The 14,938-nt window shown below is 37.7% G+C and overlaps 1 protein-coding gene across 1 annotated transcript in view; it reads right to left on the bottom strand.

Annotated features, from left to right (window-relative positions):
• GLRA1 (glycine receptor alpha 1) overlaps positions 1 to 13,522 on the bottom strand; it is a 115,526-nt gene extending 102,004 nt beyond the window's left edge. The window contains exons 1-3 of the mRNA XM_070736734.1: positions 13,376 to 13,522; positions 12,338 to 12,418; positions 5,346 to 5,455 (exon numbers count right to left, since the gene is read on the bottom strand). Coding sequence (XP_070592835.1) covers positions 5,346 to 5,455; positions 12,338 to 12,418; positions 13,376 to 13,522 — 338 coding nt within the window. The remainder of the gene's footprint in view (positions 1 to 5,345; positions 5,456 to 12,337; positions 12,419 to 13,375) is intronic.
• Between the last annotated feature and the right edge of the window lie 1,416 nt (positions 13,523 to 14,938).

The following is a 14,938-nucleotide window of genomic DNA, read 5'->3' as shown; positions in this document are numbered from 1 at the left end:
GGCATGTTGATACAATTTTATGCAAAATCTCTATACCTCTACAATTCTAACCTGGCAGTTATGAACGCTTAAAAGAACTATGAATATTATATGAATAAAAGATGGAAAATTAGTCAATTAAATATTCTCAGTGATGATAAACTTTAGTTTGCTTTTTTGTAGTTGTCTTGCAAATACTGGTTTCTCATTGCAGATATATGTAAAATATCTATAGGTTTACATTTAACAGAATTTTGGAAAATAGAATAAAGAGTAATTATTTAGGTATCCTACCTTATACAAACTACATACCGGTACATGCTCTATCCATACTTTTTGGTATATTATAATTTGTCTAGGTTTCTTGAATCATAGCTGGGGAAAAATTATACAAAATAGTTGCATCCTAGGAAGCTTAGAAGTTAATTTCCAAAAAAAGCATATGTAGAATTCTATTTGCAGCTTTAATGTTTAACATGTCTTGGGAAATAATTCCTTTAAGTTATAATTACTAGTTTGCCGTGAAAGCAAATACAGATAATTAATATATCTTATCATTAAAAGCAACTAAACTTTCACTCCTAGCACAAAACAAGGCCTATAAATTTAATTGGAAATATTCTCACCAAACTATACATATGGCTAAAGGTTTAAGTCTCTAACTAGAAAAATCTATAAATTGAAATTTGCTGGAACATTTATTTAAGATCACTTTCGATGAACAAATATAAGACTTTATACTGATGCTTCAAAAATTAGCATTTGGCTCAATATCTAATATTTTAATTTTTGATGTACCAAGCAGTAGGATAGAGTATACTGTACATTCTTATTTTTTATTTATAAATTGCCATTACCTTTTATAAAGATGCTTTGGGCATTTGCTTTGAAATGACTAATATTTAACTAAGGATGGTTCCTCAAGAAGAACTATCATTTACTTAGTTCTTGGTGCCAAAATTTGAATTGCAATGCAGTGTTAGGCCTGTAAATATCCTAGAGTCAGTAAAATGGTTGCTGCTGGGGGAAAAAAGAATGGGAGATTTTCAGTAAGCCTTTTCAGTAAATTGGTTGACCATTTTTACATCTTTCAGAAACCGAACAGCAATTAAAATAGAAATAGGTCATAATTATATGAAGTATGCCATGATTCTTTGTGATTAATTTGGCCATCTAGGACTAATTTCATTTCCAAGCTTGATTTGAAGAATTTATTGATTTTCATTTCTTGGATTATCTGAAAAACGTAACAGTGTTCTTAAAAGTAATAGATCCAATGAAGAAGCCAAGATGCCAATGCAACATTGTAGCCTAGTATCAGTCATGTACTACTGTTCTATTACACTATATAAATGCTACATAAAAGATTCTTAAAATAAATATTTTTTTACAAGTAGAGAACATATTTCCATAAAAACTCTTAAAAAAAAAGAAGATAAAGATGTTTACACATTATGTTATTCTTTCATGCAACTAATCAATGTAAAGGGATTCTAGAATGACAAACAGGCTTTGGGCCTCTATATCAAGATGGCAGTTAGATTTATTAGATTTATTGGATTTATATGCCGCCCCTCTCCGCAGACTCACATGCGTTTAAAAAAAAGAGTGCGGTTTTGATCACGTGGTCATGACAGCCATCTTAACTTGATCCCTGATGAAGGGACATCACATTTTGGAATAGACACGGCTATTCCTACAAATGTCCAAAGCCTGACAAAAGTTATGGTCTTAGAGTGAAGCATATCCTTTCACTATGGTGTTATTGGGCATTGCAGAGGGAAAATGAAAAGAACAGAAATTTGAATCTCCCTTTTAATTTTGTGATCCAATATCACAATTTTGTGACTCTAGCTTTTTTAAAAATATATATTTTTTAAAATAGGGGATGATACACCACTACTTTAACTCTCTTGTCAAAGACAACAAAAAGTTGTACACTTTGTAGATCATGATTTTGCAATAGAAACTGACAAGATGTGGAAAAATATTAATTAAACATATTGAACACATTTACCAATTAACAAATTAACAAATTCCTCTCACTCCCCCAAAAGCCTCCATTAAAATATAAAGTACTACATAGCCTCAGATAGTACTTTATCTGTAATCCTAGTTTTGTCAATTTACCTAGCTAACAAACTAAAGTTATACTTACTTTATTTCAGTCCCTAAAGGTATATTCAAACCAAATCCAATTGAATAGACTAAAAACCTGGCCAAAATGTTAATTATCTTAACATCAGCACATTCCAAGTTGTATATTCCAATAAAATATTCCAAGTTGTACATTCCAATAAAATAGCCCTGTAAAACTATTGCTTAGATATTAGTTTTTGATTATGTTTTGCTATAATTTTTGAAAACCTTGAAAATTCAGCAAATGTGGAAAATGTTATCAATTTTAAAACAATGGCTATATCAACAACCCATGTTCATTCTTGCCTGTGTACCTTGTGGACTTGTTTCTTAAATAGAAAACCATAATAGAAATATTTCTTTAGGAGTATGTTTACATGTGTACATACCCAGATATTCAGTAATGTAGCTCTATATTATATTTACTGTCCTTAACAAACTGCATTTAATGACAGAAAAAAGCAAAACTCTTGTGTGTTTAAAAAAAAAACAGCCAGATTTTGCAGGGATGTACAGTACATACAACAGCATTGTTGGTAAGCAAACTTAATGTTTTAGCTAACCTAAATTAATTGGTTTATTTCTTTTCTTTTTTAACATCAACAATCCATTTTAAGTATTTGCTGGAATGGTTTCAAGCTTTAAAAGCAACACAGATTGGTATGTAAACTGATTATATATTGTTTCATTTAAATGGCACTTGTGAATAAACTGCAAATTCTTTCAGAACTGCTTTGAATAAAATGCAAAAAAAATTATATTGGGAATGTCACAATATTTACAATCACACAACAGATGTTATTTGTCCCTGTTAATTTAGTAATAGCTTATCAGAATATCTTATGTTTAACCAGAAGCCTAGTTTTCTTTTTCATGTAATTTATGGATACATTCCCCCATCCTCCTTTTATTTTTCTTAGGCTATCTACTGAAGTGATACTGACATTTACTCCAGTATCAAATAACTCTGCTTTGAAAATCATTCAGTGCTTTTAATTAAGTACATATTTCTGTTCCATTATGGGCAATTGGATTACTGACTGACTAATTCCACAGCGCATGTTGTTTGCAAAATCTCCTTTAATCCAATATTCTAAAATATCAAAAGTGATTTGTGAATAAAATATAGATTTGGAATTATAGGTGACAAACAAGCAACATGTTGAAAATCAGCAATGTTTTCTTTAGAAGACTATTTGTTGCTTCTGGAAATTTTTGCAGAATTTGCTTCAAATTTCTTATGTCAAGATGACTATTGGGAAAGCATCAATACAGACATAATTGAAAGGCCTGGTTTCTATGCAGCATAGCAACATTAAAGTTGCTACATGTGTATATGTGTGTTTAGTCTAAATATGGTCCAAAACACATGGAAGATGAAATGTTCTAGTCATGCGGAGCAAATGATTTGTAAGATTGATGAAGCTTGCAGTTTGGGAAATAAATATAGATCCACAAATGTCTATTATCAGTTAGTTTTGAAATGAGTCTTTGCACACGTGTTCCATAGAAAAGAAAGGCAATTCATAAGTCAATAAAATGAGGAGAGAGAAATTGCATACTTTTTCCTGTTTTTCTGTTGGCTGCTAAAGTATTTGCCACAAGACAAAGTCCCTGTTAATACTTAGTGGACAAAATTTAAAATAATGCTTTTATAAAGTTTAATTATATTCCAATCTTATTAATATATAATTATATATTCTAAAGCTACCCATAATATTTGTTTGCTATCCTGTATGGAGATTTGAATTTCCAGAATCAAAGAAAAGTCTAGCAATTAAGATTTCACGAATTGTCTTCTGTTTTGATTTTTATGTTTTGTATATTTGTTAATAAAAATTATTTTAAAAAAAAGATTTGGCGAATTGTGCTAAAGCATAGACATATTTGTTTTGAACTAAGATTGCACTCTATACACAAGCCACTCGAAAGCTTATTGGAGTAAATAATACTTCAGCAGTATAACTGAGTGCAGAATTTATGCTTCATGTTTGCCCTTTGGTAATGTGGATTTTCTTGGTAAATTGACCTCTTAGATGGTCTAGAGATCTAAAATATTTTATTGACCTCTTAGATGGTCCAGAGATCTAAAATATTTTACATTAGAAGATTGGGAAAGCACTGATATTGACATTATTGGAACAAATTTATTAATTTTCAAAAGCTAAGGCGGAAGGATGGAAGGAAGGAAGGAAGGAAGGAAGGAAGGAAGGAAGGAAGGAAGGAAAGAAATAATAATTTTTGTAGGTTTTTTTGTATTTGGTTATGGGTAGTTTATTTATGTACCTAGATATATACAATGATTCAGCATTCTTTATCAAACAACCAGTTTTGCACCTCCAAAACACATGGAAGATGAAATGTTCTAGTCATGCGGAGCAAATGATTTGTAAGATTGATGAAGCTTGCAGTTTGGGAAATAAATATAGATCCACAAATGCCAGATGATGACACTTCGCATTTTCATAATATAAGATTATAATATTAATTCCTGTATAGTAACTCTGCCTTCTCCCTGTGTCTTTAATAGGAACTTTTAAGAGAACCATGTGGCTCTGCTGCCAGTTCAAACACATACAGTTAATGGATTAATCAGAAACATGCAGAGATTTCAATCTTCTATGCATTTCTCCACTTGTACATGCCACGGAAATAAAAGGGTCTTAATTCTATGTAGGAGTTGCATACGTTTCTGAAAAGTGAAAAAAATATTGTAATGAACCAGTACAGGTTGGTTTTCGGAGCTCAGTAGGAGCAATTGTGGCAATTCTCCTGACAAAAAGCAGTTTTTGTTAAATATGTCATTATAAATAAACCACTAAAGCGTAATCAAAACTTTTAAACTTATGATCAGCCCCGTCTTTCAGCAACTCTATGCTTTAAGGCAGAAAAAGAAAGATTTCGATTTGTGGTAGGATGCGTGAAATGCTTGCTGCCACCGCTAGTTGTCGCTTTCTTACCAGTCTGAGTACTCGATGTTTTCAGCACTGCGGTTACAGGCAGAGAATGCAGTGCTAATTACAACGAGTAACTCATAAAGCTGTCAAAACTCCGTCTATTCAGAGTTAAATAATTAGAAACAAACAAAACATATAACTTCCAACCAACGAATAAACAAGACGAAGAACCTGGAAATGTTTTGGGAAACTAAGGCAAGCGTACCATATCCAGCATAGCATCTCCAACACCCAGACACCCCTAGCTGAGTGGTTTAGGAAAGAGCCTACCTGAAGAATACTACGGTCTCCCAAAAGTAGACTCCAAATGCATTGAGGTTACACATTTTTTCAGATCGGATGGATTTGTAGTCCACAAAAGTCAGCACAACCAATGGGCACTTAGCAACAAAATAAGAATAGTAATAATCAATCAATCAATGCCAGACTGAGTAAAATGGTGGAAATTTCCTCTTTGTTAAAATTTTCTATACAATCCTCGTAGATAAGAGACGCCAGGGCAAGAGAGGAAGACGCTGAGCTCGGAACCGATGAAGGCGCCGGGAATTCAGGACCCTGGACAGCAAACCGCCCCCCCTCCCCCACGTCCTAGCACCTTGGAGAGGAAAAAAAATTGGCCTCTAAAACTCCCGCGCTGCTCTCTCCGGGTTAAAACAGCCTCGTTGAAAGCGACCAGATTCCTGCAAAGAAGAGAAGAGCTCCCTTTCTTTCAGCGGAACCCCAGCGCTCCCACCGGGCGTCTGGACCATGCAGAATGCCACGAGAATAAATTGGCCATGTGGGGTAGGGTGGAGGGGGCAGAGAAACCCAGGGGCTGATCTCCTCGGTCTTTTAGGGTTACCCCCCCCTTCAGTTATATCCAAAGGAATTCGCGATCCTCCGCATTTTGCTGCATTGTTCCGGAGATGTTGTTTTCCCGCTGGCCGGTGTTTTTTTGGGTGCCCTTGATTTCTTCCTCCAGGGATCTATCCCACGCGAATAAGTTATTATTGCTGCAGGGACGGCGTCCCATCGCTCATGGCTAAAGCGGGGAAGGAAGCAAAGGGTAAGTTTCATGGGTTTCGGTTCCCCTTTAGGCTCGGAGAGCCAGAAAAAGCGACAAGTCTCTCGGCTGCTTCTCCATCAGGTCCATTTTTCGCCTCGTCCTCCCCGCTTCTCCTCGATAGAATTCGCGGGATCCTCAGACTTTCCTGCTGCATTAATTTATTAAACTAAGGAGGAGGAGGAGGAGGAGGGGGCTGCGAAGGAGGGGGAGAGGAAAAGCTTCTTAGAAAAAAACACGAAGAAAACCCCATCGTAAGCCAACCCCTGGAGCGTCCTGGCTCCTCCCGCTAATTCCTTTCATTGGCCGCTGAGCTTGAAAAGCCACCTTTTGTTGTGCTTGTATCAAGTGCTCGTTATTCAGAGAAGGGAGTTAACCTTTAAAGCGCCGGCGGGCTTTTTTATTTTTTGATCCCTTTTGGAAATCAGCCCACCTTTTCATCTTTTGAAGTATCTTCCTTTCTCTCTTTTTTTTCTCAACGCGTCCCCCACCTAGGACAGAGGAGCACCGAGTCGTCAGCTGCAAAGCCAGGCGCGCGCGTTCCCACTCTTTCTTTGGTTCCTTCCTTCCTCCCCCCCTATTCTTTTGTCGTCCCTCCCCCTGATTTCCCCATGAACGGAGTTGGGAAACTACACACACACACACACAGAGAGAAAGAGAGGTAAGAAAGAGCTTGTCAGTTGAATGTGACCATCTTTCATTTCACAATTATCAGTACTCTGAAAACGCGCCGTTTATCCAAATCCTAGAGACAATTAAAACGAACAAACAAGCAAACAAAAAAGGCGGGCGATAAAAATTCTTATTTTTCTTTTAGAGCATTCGAGTCTGAGAAGAACATAAAAATCTAACAACTTTGCCTCCGTTTGCCTTCAGGATCGTTTACATTTTTTTGGCCGAAAAAAGAAATAATTTTCAGAACAGATGTTGGTCCTGTGCCTCTCTTCTTTGAAACTATCTCTTCAATTTGAGGAAGGATAGAGATGCTAGAACAGGATTTGGTTCAACTGCTATCGCTTGCTACGTTTGCTACGCTAGCTATGCTAGAAATCATCTTCCCTTGCCTGGTAATATTTTCACAAGTTCGGTGCCTCAGATGGTTATAGATCTGAAAGATAGCCGTGAAACTTTTCCTCTGAAGCCATTTGCACACCTGACCATTAAATAAATGTTACGATACAACAAAGAGAGAGTCACTCCCTGAGATTTTTTATATCATTGAATGATAGAATGATCCATCTGTTGTACCTGCATGTTCAGAGAGAGCTGTGTTCGTACTGAATGTACTTGGTGTTATTAGTTGGTATCATACTACTTGTTTAGGCACCGATAATAAGTTACCTTCCATGAAAGAAGGTTCACGCATGTTACTTGCTTTTATGACTAAATTGAACAGAAATAGGAATCTTTGGTAGTGAGCAATATTTTTTTTTCATAACTGGATACCAATCCAATGTCCATAGATGTGCAAAAAAAAAAAAATCCAGCCAAAGGGGAAGAATTAAATCAGTGAGAAAGCCAAGATTAGAGAGGTCCTTTCTTATTGTCTGCTTATTTCAAATACATAAGTAATGCAATTTAATCCTTTCCTCCTTCCTATGAATAGAATTAAACCCCAGTGAGATTAAAAATAAAGGATTTTCCCCAAATATGCTTACAGCTTCAACCCACAGTCTTTTCAAGTTATAATCACATTTGTATGCTTTTTAGTATTCTATTACAGATATCAAAATGCTGCATTGTAGATGTTCTTGAATTAAAAAAGGAAGAGATTTAAATGTTAATTGCTCCTGTTAAAATCATCTAGGGTTAAATGCTTAAAGTTGGCTGGATTGAGTAAGAAGTTCTCATACAAGGTGGGATATTTTTGTTTGTTTTAATTGCTGCTATAAACTGTTTCAGAGGCTAAGAGGATGTCAAGAAAAGATATCTACAAGGGAAAGATTCTATTGAAATGATTATCCACCTGGTAATATAAAATACACTGCAATGCTTCCTTCTTCTCCAGGCTTTTCATAAAAAAATCTCAAAGATGTAAACTTGGAATAAGAGATGTAATGGATCTCTCTCTCTCTTTATTAACCTCTTTGCTTTGCAACCATATTTATCATGGACACTCAACAGAATTTTTCATAGTAACCAGGTATAAAACATATAACAGGCAGGCAATGACATATGCACATTCTGTCTCTTTTCCCCAATCTTACATTCATGAATGTGGATTTTGAAGAATATTTATCCAGCTCTGTGAAAATCCTTAGAAATGACATACTTTAAAGCTTACAGCAAAATGACTTTCTGATGACACCTTGTAATACTTATAAAAGCTAAGTGTAATGGAGATTTGCTTTTTTTTCAAAAAAGAAATCACATGATTATAGAATGTGTACTCTCAGAAGTAGAAAGGTTATGCTTTTTAAAATTTGTTCACCGCATTCTATAATTTAGTTTTGTTTCTTATATTGTTCTATTTTTAACCATACTAATGTATCTATCTGTATGAATAGTGATATGCAATTTGCCTGCGTATGTCAGAAATGTCAGTAGGAGTAACTATTTTCATTTTATTACATGTTCAATTTCCTTTCTGGGAAACTTTCTAAAAAGATCGTAGATTATCGGTCATAGATGTAAACTTGGGCGTTAGATATTATTGGTTATTTTGAAGTGAATAAACTTCAGTTTTCAAATTCTTCATAAGATTGGCTGTAAATGATTAGTGCCCATCTGGAAGGTACAACCTTTCAATTTCTGTGTCCCCCTCCCTGTATCTCATAAGAAAATAATTTTTTATCTTTAATTTAATTAAAAGTGGAAACTAAAAATAGAAACATAGTTCAATGCTTGAATTGGAGGCCACCAGGAATTTGTAGGTCTATGGACTAAATGGGAAGCTTGAAGAAATGTTCTGGAATAAGGCAATGACAAATTAATTCCCCAAGTCACAAGGAGTTGGGCTTGAATTGAAATAATCTTGACATTCATTAATAGAAGTACAACATCCAGTGGCAGTGGAGCTATCACAAGGGGGGGGGGGAAAACAGAGCCCAGATTGATCCTCCATTCATTATTCATCTTTATGTCTTTTTAAATCAAAATGCATGATGTAGAACTTTGTTTGCACGTGCTCTAAGGCAAAGGGGGCTAACCTTTTGGCCACACAGCTACTTGCAATGATACCTGATAAGATGTCTATACAGATCTTTATGCTTATGCACAACCCTACACACATTCCCCCCTTCCATGTACAGAAGAGGGCTCACTAATCTACACTGTGCTGACAAGAAGGACTACAGGTATGAGTAAAGCCTTCTGATCCAGTAGGATGTGACCTGACCCAGGAACTCTGGCATGTTCCCATTGTAATAAGCAGTAATGGGCAGCTAAAATTTTTACTACCGCACTGTGGGTGTGGCTTATTTTGTGGGTGTGGCTTGATGATCATGTGACTGGTTAGGAGTGGCTTGCTGGCCATGTGACTGAGTAGGAGTAGCTTGAATGATCACCATCGTTTAAGTGAACTGTTAAGTCCTCGACTTACAACCTCACCAGTGTCGCTCTCTTGGGTGACAATTTGCTTCGTGTTTCCCGTGCTCTCCTTCCTGGGTCATTCCCTGCCTCAGGCTGGGTAGCTAGATGAACGGGTGCCACTCAGCGGTTGAGAAAAGATGGGGGAGGAAATGGCCCCCTGCAACTCCTGCCGGTGCTAGTCTCCCTGCTGCTTTCGGAGGAGGATGGGAGGGTGGGATTGTCAGCTGGGGCTGGGCACACAGCTTCATTTAAAGAGCCAAATAAAGAGTGTATGGGTAAATAAATAACCATTGTAGGAATGGCTTTTAGTTGGAAATTTTAGTGACAATGCCCATGTTCTTTTGGCCTTATTTTATAGCAAGCCTGTCAAACTGGTGGCTCAGGGGCTGGATATGTCATGCGCGGGCCATGTCCACCCTAGCTCCACAAAGGCAAAAAATGACGCAATACGTCAGATCTGGCCTGTGATACGATCAAGTTTGAACCTTGTGTTCTATAGCATTAGCTTTCTGGATACTAGTTGGTTTAATTTGTTTTCATCTCATGCATGGATCTTGTAGTCAAATAAACTTGTCTTAGGAATCTGAATAAGTGTAGTCAGGGATATGATTATAGTTAGAATGAATGTGCATGTCTGGTTTTTATATCTTTGAGGTTTTAATAATAATGACAATTAATAATAATTTATTAGATTTGTATGCCACCTCTATCCGAGGACTCGGACCGGCTCACAACAGGAAAATACACAGTATACAAATCCAATGGTTAAAAAACAGTTAAAAACCCTTATAAAAATAATCATACAAATCAAACAAACCCTACATAAATTATAATAGTTTTAGGTTTGGGTTTCTCTCACTAGATTTGGTACTGTATTTTATCCTTATTTTGTAAGATGCCCTGAGTCTGCGGAAAAGGGTGGCATAGAAATCCAAACAAACAAACAAACAAACAAACAAACAAACAAACAAACAAACAAACAAATCGGTAGTTAGTGATGAACAACATAGATGAAAGCCCACAGAATCTCTTGGGGGGGGGGAGGAGGGCAATTTGGAAAGTGGATGCATTCAAAAATATAGCCATATATTATATATTATATTATATAGCAGATTAGAAACATAGGTTTCTATCAAGTTAAGTTGGTTCTTCTAAACTTACTTACTTACTTACTTATTTACTTATTTATTTGTTTATTTATTTATTCATTCATTTATTTATTTATTTATTTATTTTAAATGTATATGCTTACAACACATAAAAAAGAAGAACAATACAATGTAATCGTCTAACTGCAATTAATTAAAAAAATTAAATGTACTAGTCTATTAAAAAAACCAGTCATACCCACTCAAACAACAACCATACGTAACATTCATCAGCCAGGGGGCTAGAGTCCAATCGCCCCAAGCCTGGCATCATAGAGGAGTCTTAAGACTCTTGCGGAAGGCAAGGAGAGTGCGGGCAGTACGGATCTCTGGGGGGAGCTTATTCCAGAGGGCCACAGCCCCCAAGGAGAAGCCTTTTCCCCTAGGTGCCACCAAGTGACATTGTCTAGTTGGATGCGTGAAGGAGGCCAACTCTGTGGGACCTAACCTGTCACTGGGATTCATGCAGCAGAAGGCGGTCTTAACACTGCTAAGTTTAATATCATTTTATCTAATATGAAAAGTCCAACTGAACTTGGAGTAAGGAATTAGATGGAAAGTTTGTGTGCCACAAGCTATGCATATATGCCAGTGATGGCGAACCTATGGCATGTGCGCACCGGCCAGCTGATTTTCAGCTTGCACCGAAGCTCTGGGAGGGTGTTTTTGGCTGCTGGAGGGCCTCTGGGAGGGGGAGGGTGTTTTTGCCCTCACAGGCTCCAGGGAACTCTCCCCAGGCTCCTCTGGAGCTTGGGGAGTGTGAAAAATGAGCCTACTGGGCCCATCACAAGTTGGGAAATGGGCTGCTTCTGGCCTACAGAGGGCCTCCGGGGGGCAGGGGAGGCCATTTTCGCCCTTCCCAGGAATTGAATTATGAGTGTGGGCACTCATGCAGGCACAATAGTGTGTGTGCATGTACTTTCAGCACCTGAGGGAAAAAAGGTTCGTCATAACTGATATATGCTATGGAAGAAAACTATCTGTGATAATCAAGTTCTTTACTATGATGTTAATGGCTGCAGCTTTTCTTCCTGTTCTAATTGAGGCAGATATATAGCTGATGCAAGGCAACTTAATATATTCCCAGATAGCAAATAATAAAATTTCTATGTCCTTATTTCCAAAAGATCCAAAAACCATAAGGGGGAAAAGGTGGAATTGATTAGCAGGTGTGTCCATATAAGATTTTTAGACATACCATGGAAGGTGCAAAAAAAAAAAGAGAGAGCTAATTTTATAATTTAAAAAAAGAGAAAAAGAAAACAAGCATGAAGCTTTTTTTTTTTTTTTAAATAAAGTTGGGAGACTATGTGGTAATTTTAACAATTTTTAGGATACAATTTTGAGTTTACTTTCAAACATCTGGTAATGAAATGCTTTCCTGAAAGTTGTACTCTGGCTTTGAGCATCCAAGGAATGTAGAATGGCTTCTTAATAACTCCTGCACCACTAGATCAGATGTCAGACGGATGCAGATATTTGATAAGCTGGAGAGGGATGTGAGAGGGAGGTGGTGGTTAGCAAACCACAAATTGACTTACCCTGAAAGCTGAAGCTGCTGCTAAAGGCATCATTTCATTTCTACAAACAGTTATTTCCTGAGCTGCACAGGATTGTTTCATCTGTAAAAGGACACCAAATAACATAAAAACCAAAGGAGCATTTAGATATATTTGGGAATGGTTCCTCTTGCAGCAATTCTAAGCACGTGCAGATTTTCTAGCAAGAATACTTTTTGCATAGATGTTTTAATTGCGCCTTGCAACTTCAATAAAAATTCTAACCACAGACTAAACTACACACCTCATTAGTGTCATGTTTCCCCTACATGCAAAAAAGTCTTAATTGTGTCTAGTAGGTGTTCTGCCTGGCTCTATGATAAGAGTCTCTCAAAAATTCAAGGGGACAAATTTCAGACACACACGCTTGAAAGTTCAAAAACAATGTTCTTTATTACAAAAATTCAAAAGAAACAAAGCACGCTTTTTGTATTGCAAAGAGCACTTGTCCCAAAACAACCCAGTAGTCTGTACAATCCCCTTAATCAGTCTTTAAGTACTTAGCTAGCAGCTGTGAAGAAACGTCACAGCCCTCCTTCTTCCACAAAGTGAAACACATGCACTTTGCTCTGCTTTGGTTTCAAAGTTGTGAAAAATCAACAAACAAAGCCCTGAAACAGCAAGGCACAGTCCTGAAGAACAACGATCAGATAATCTTCCACAACGGCCAAACCAACACGCTGCTATTTATATCAGCAGCTCTAATTACTGGAGCCCCACCCAAACACAGGTGGCCTCTCTTATCTCCTGTAATATTTCTGCAATTGGTCTTTTCTATGCATAATTCTGCGCATGTGTGGGTCTAATACTTCTTCATCCGAATCAATCGAAGATAATGGAGATTGGCTTACTGGGCTGTGTGCCAAGCCCCCCGTCTTCCAATTCACCCCCACCTTCTTCTTCGTCCAAGGAAACTGCACTACCTGCCTCTGTCGGCAATAAAACAGGCCTATGACATGTTGATGCTTCCCCTGCATCCACCTCCACATTCCTTGGGGCAGGAGCTGGGCCAGAGCCAACCATAACAGTAGGCAAGGCTTTGAAGGTAGGTGTTGTGGTCCGAGCTGGCAACAGCATTGGACAGCGAGGAGGCTGGGGAGGAACATGGGCCTGGCCTGAAGTCTGCAGAAGGTGTGGTGCCATAGGCAGAGATCCAGCCCGGGCCATCTGGGAGGTCTGTGCTAACTCAAGAGCCTCCAGAGGCTGACATGAGTGAGGCAGAGGAACAGGGGGAGCCTGTTCTCAATGTGTGCATGCACAGAGCTGCCAGAAGGCAAGATCAGTTACAGAGGAGAAGGAGTACTCGGGAGCAAGGCTTGGAGAAAATTGGCCCCTTCCATAGACTATATAAGTGGAGTACACTGAAGTGCTTGTCGCAGGAAGCCACATTCTTCAACTCGTGCCGTTTTAGCTTGGACCCCTTGTTTCTGTTTTGCTTTGCTAATTGGTCTTTGGCAGCTTGTCGATAAAACAGTGATCGGACTCATTCGAGACAATGATGAATTCCGCATACAGACGGGAGGTATGACCAGAACAATCTGGAACTGAACACACTCAAAACCGTAGAAATGGTGGTAGACTTTAGGATAAACCCTTCCATCCTTCCACCTCCCACAATACTAGACAACACAGTATCAACAGTAGAGACCTTCAAATTTCTAGGTTCTATCATATCTCAAGACTTAAAATGGTCACCTAACATCAAAAACATCATCAAAAAATCACAACAAAGAATGTTCTTTCTGAGCCAACTCAGGAAGCTCAAACTGCCCAAGGAGCTGCTGATACAGTTCTACAGAGGAATCATTCAGTCTGTCATCTTTACCTGTAAAACTGTCTGGTTTGGTTTTGCAACACAACAAGATTGACAGAGACTTCAGAAGATAATCAGAACTGCAGAAAAAACAATTGCTGCCAACCTGCCTTCCATTGAAGACCTGTATACTGCACGAGTCAAAAAGAGGGCAGTGAAAATATTTACTGACCCCTCACATCTGGACACAAATTGTTTCAACTTCTACCCTCAAAATGTCGCTACAGAGCACTGCACACCAAGACAACACCAAGCCTTCCCTCCTTCCGAGGTAGGTAAAATGAGGACCCAGATTGTGGGGGCAATAGCCTGGCTCTGTTAAAAAGTGCTATTGCTAACATGTTGTAAGCCGCCCTGAGTCTAAGGAGAAGGCCGCATAAAAATCTAATAAATAAAATAAATAAATAAATAAACAAACTAGACATAAGAACATTTTTTCCTGAATGCCATCACTCTACTAAACAAATAATTCCTTCAACACTGTCAAACTTTTTACTAAATCTGCACTTCTATTTCTACTAGTTTTTTCTCATCATTCCTATCATTCTTTTCCTCCTACTTAGACTGTATGACTGTAACTTGTTGCTTGTATCCTTATGATTTTTATTAATATCGATTGTTTCTTCATTGATTATTTGACCCCGATGACAATCATTAAGTGTTGTATCACATGATTCTTGACAAATCTATATTTTCTTTTATGTACACTAAGAGCATACACACCAAAGACAAATCCCTTGTGTGTGCAATCACCCTTGGCCAATAAAGAA

Source organism: Erythrolamprus reginae, chromosome 2, assembly GCF_031021105.1.
Source record: "Erythrolamprus reginae isolate rEryReg1 chromosome 2, rEryReg1.hap1, whole genome shotgun sequence".
Classification (NCBI taxonomy): Eukaryota; Metazoa; Chordata; class Lepidosauria; order Squamata; family Dipsadidae; genus Erythrolamprus; species Erythrolamprus reginae.
The sequence above is the reverse complement of the archived record's forward strand: the minus strand, read 5'-3'. Positions and strand labels throughout refer to the sequence as shown.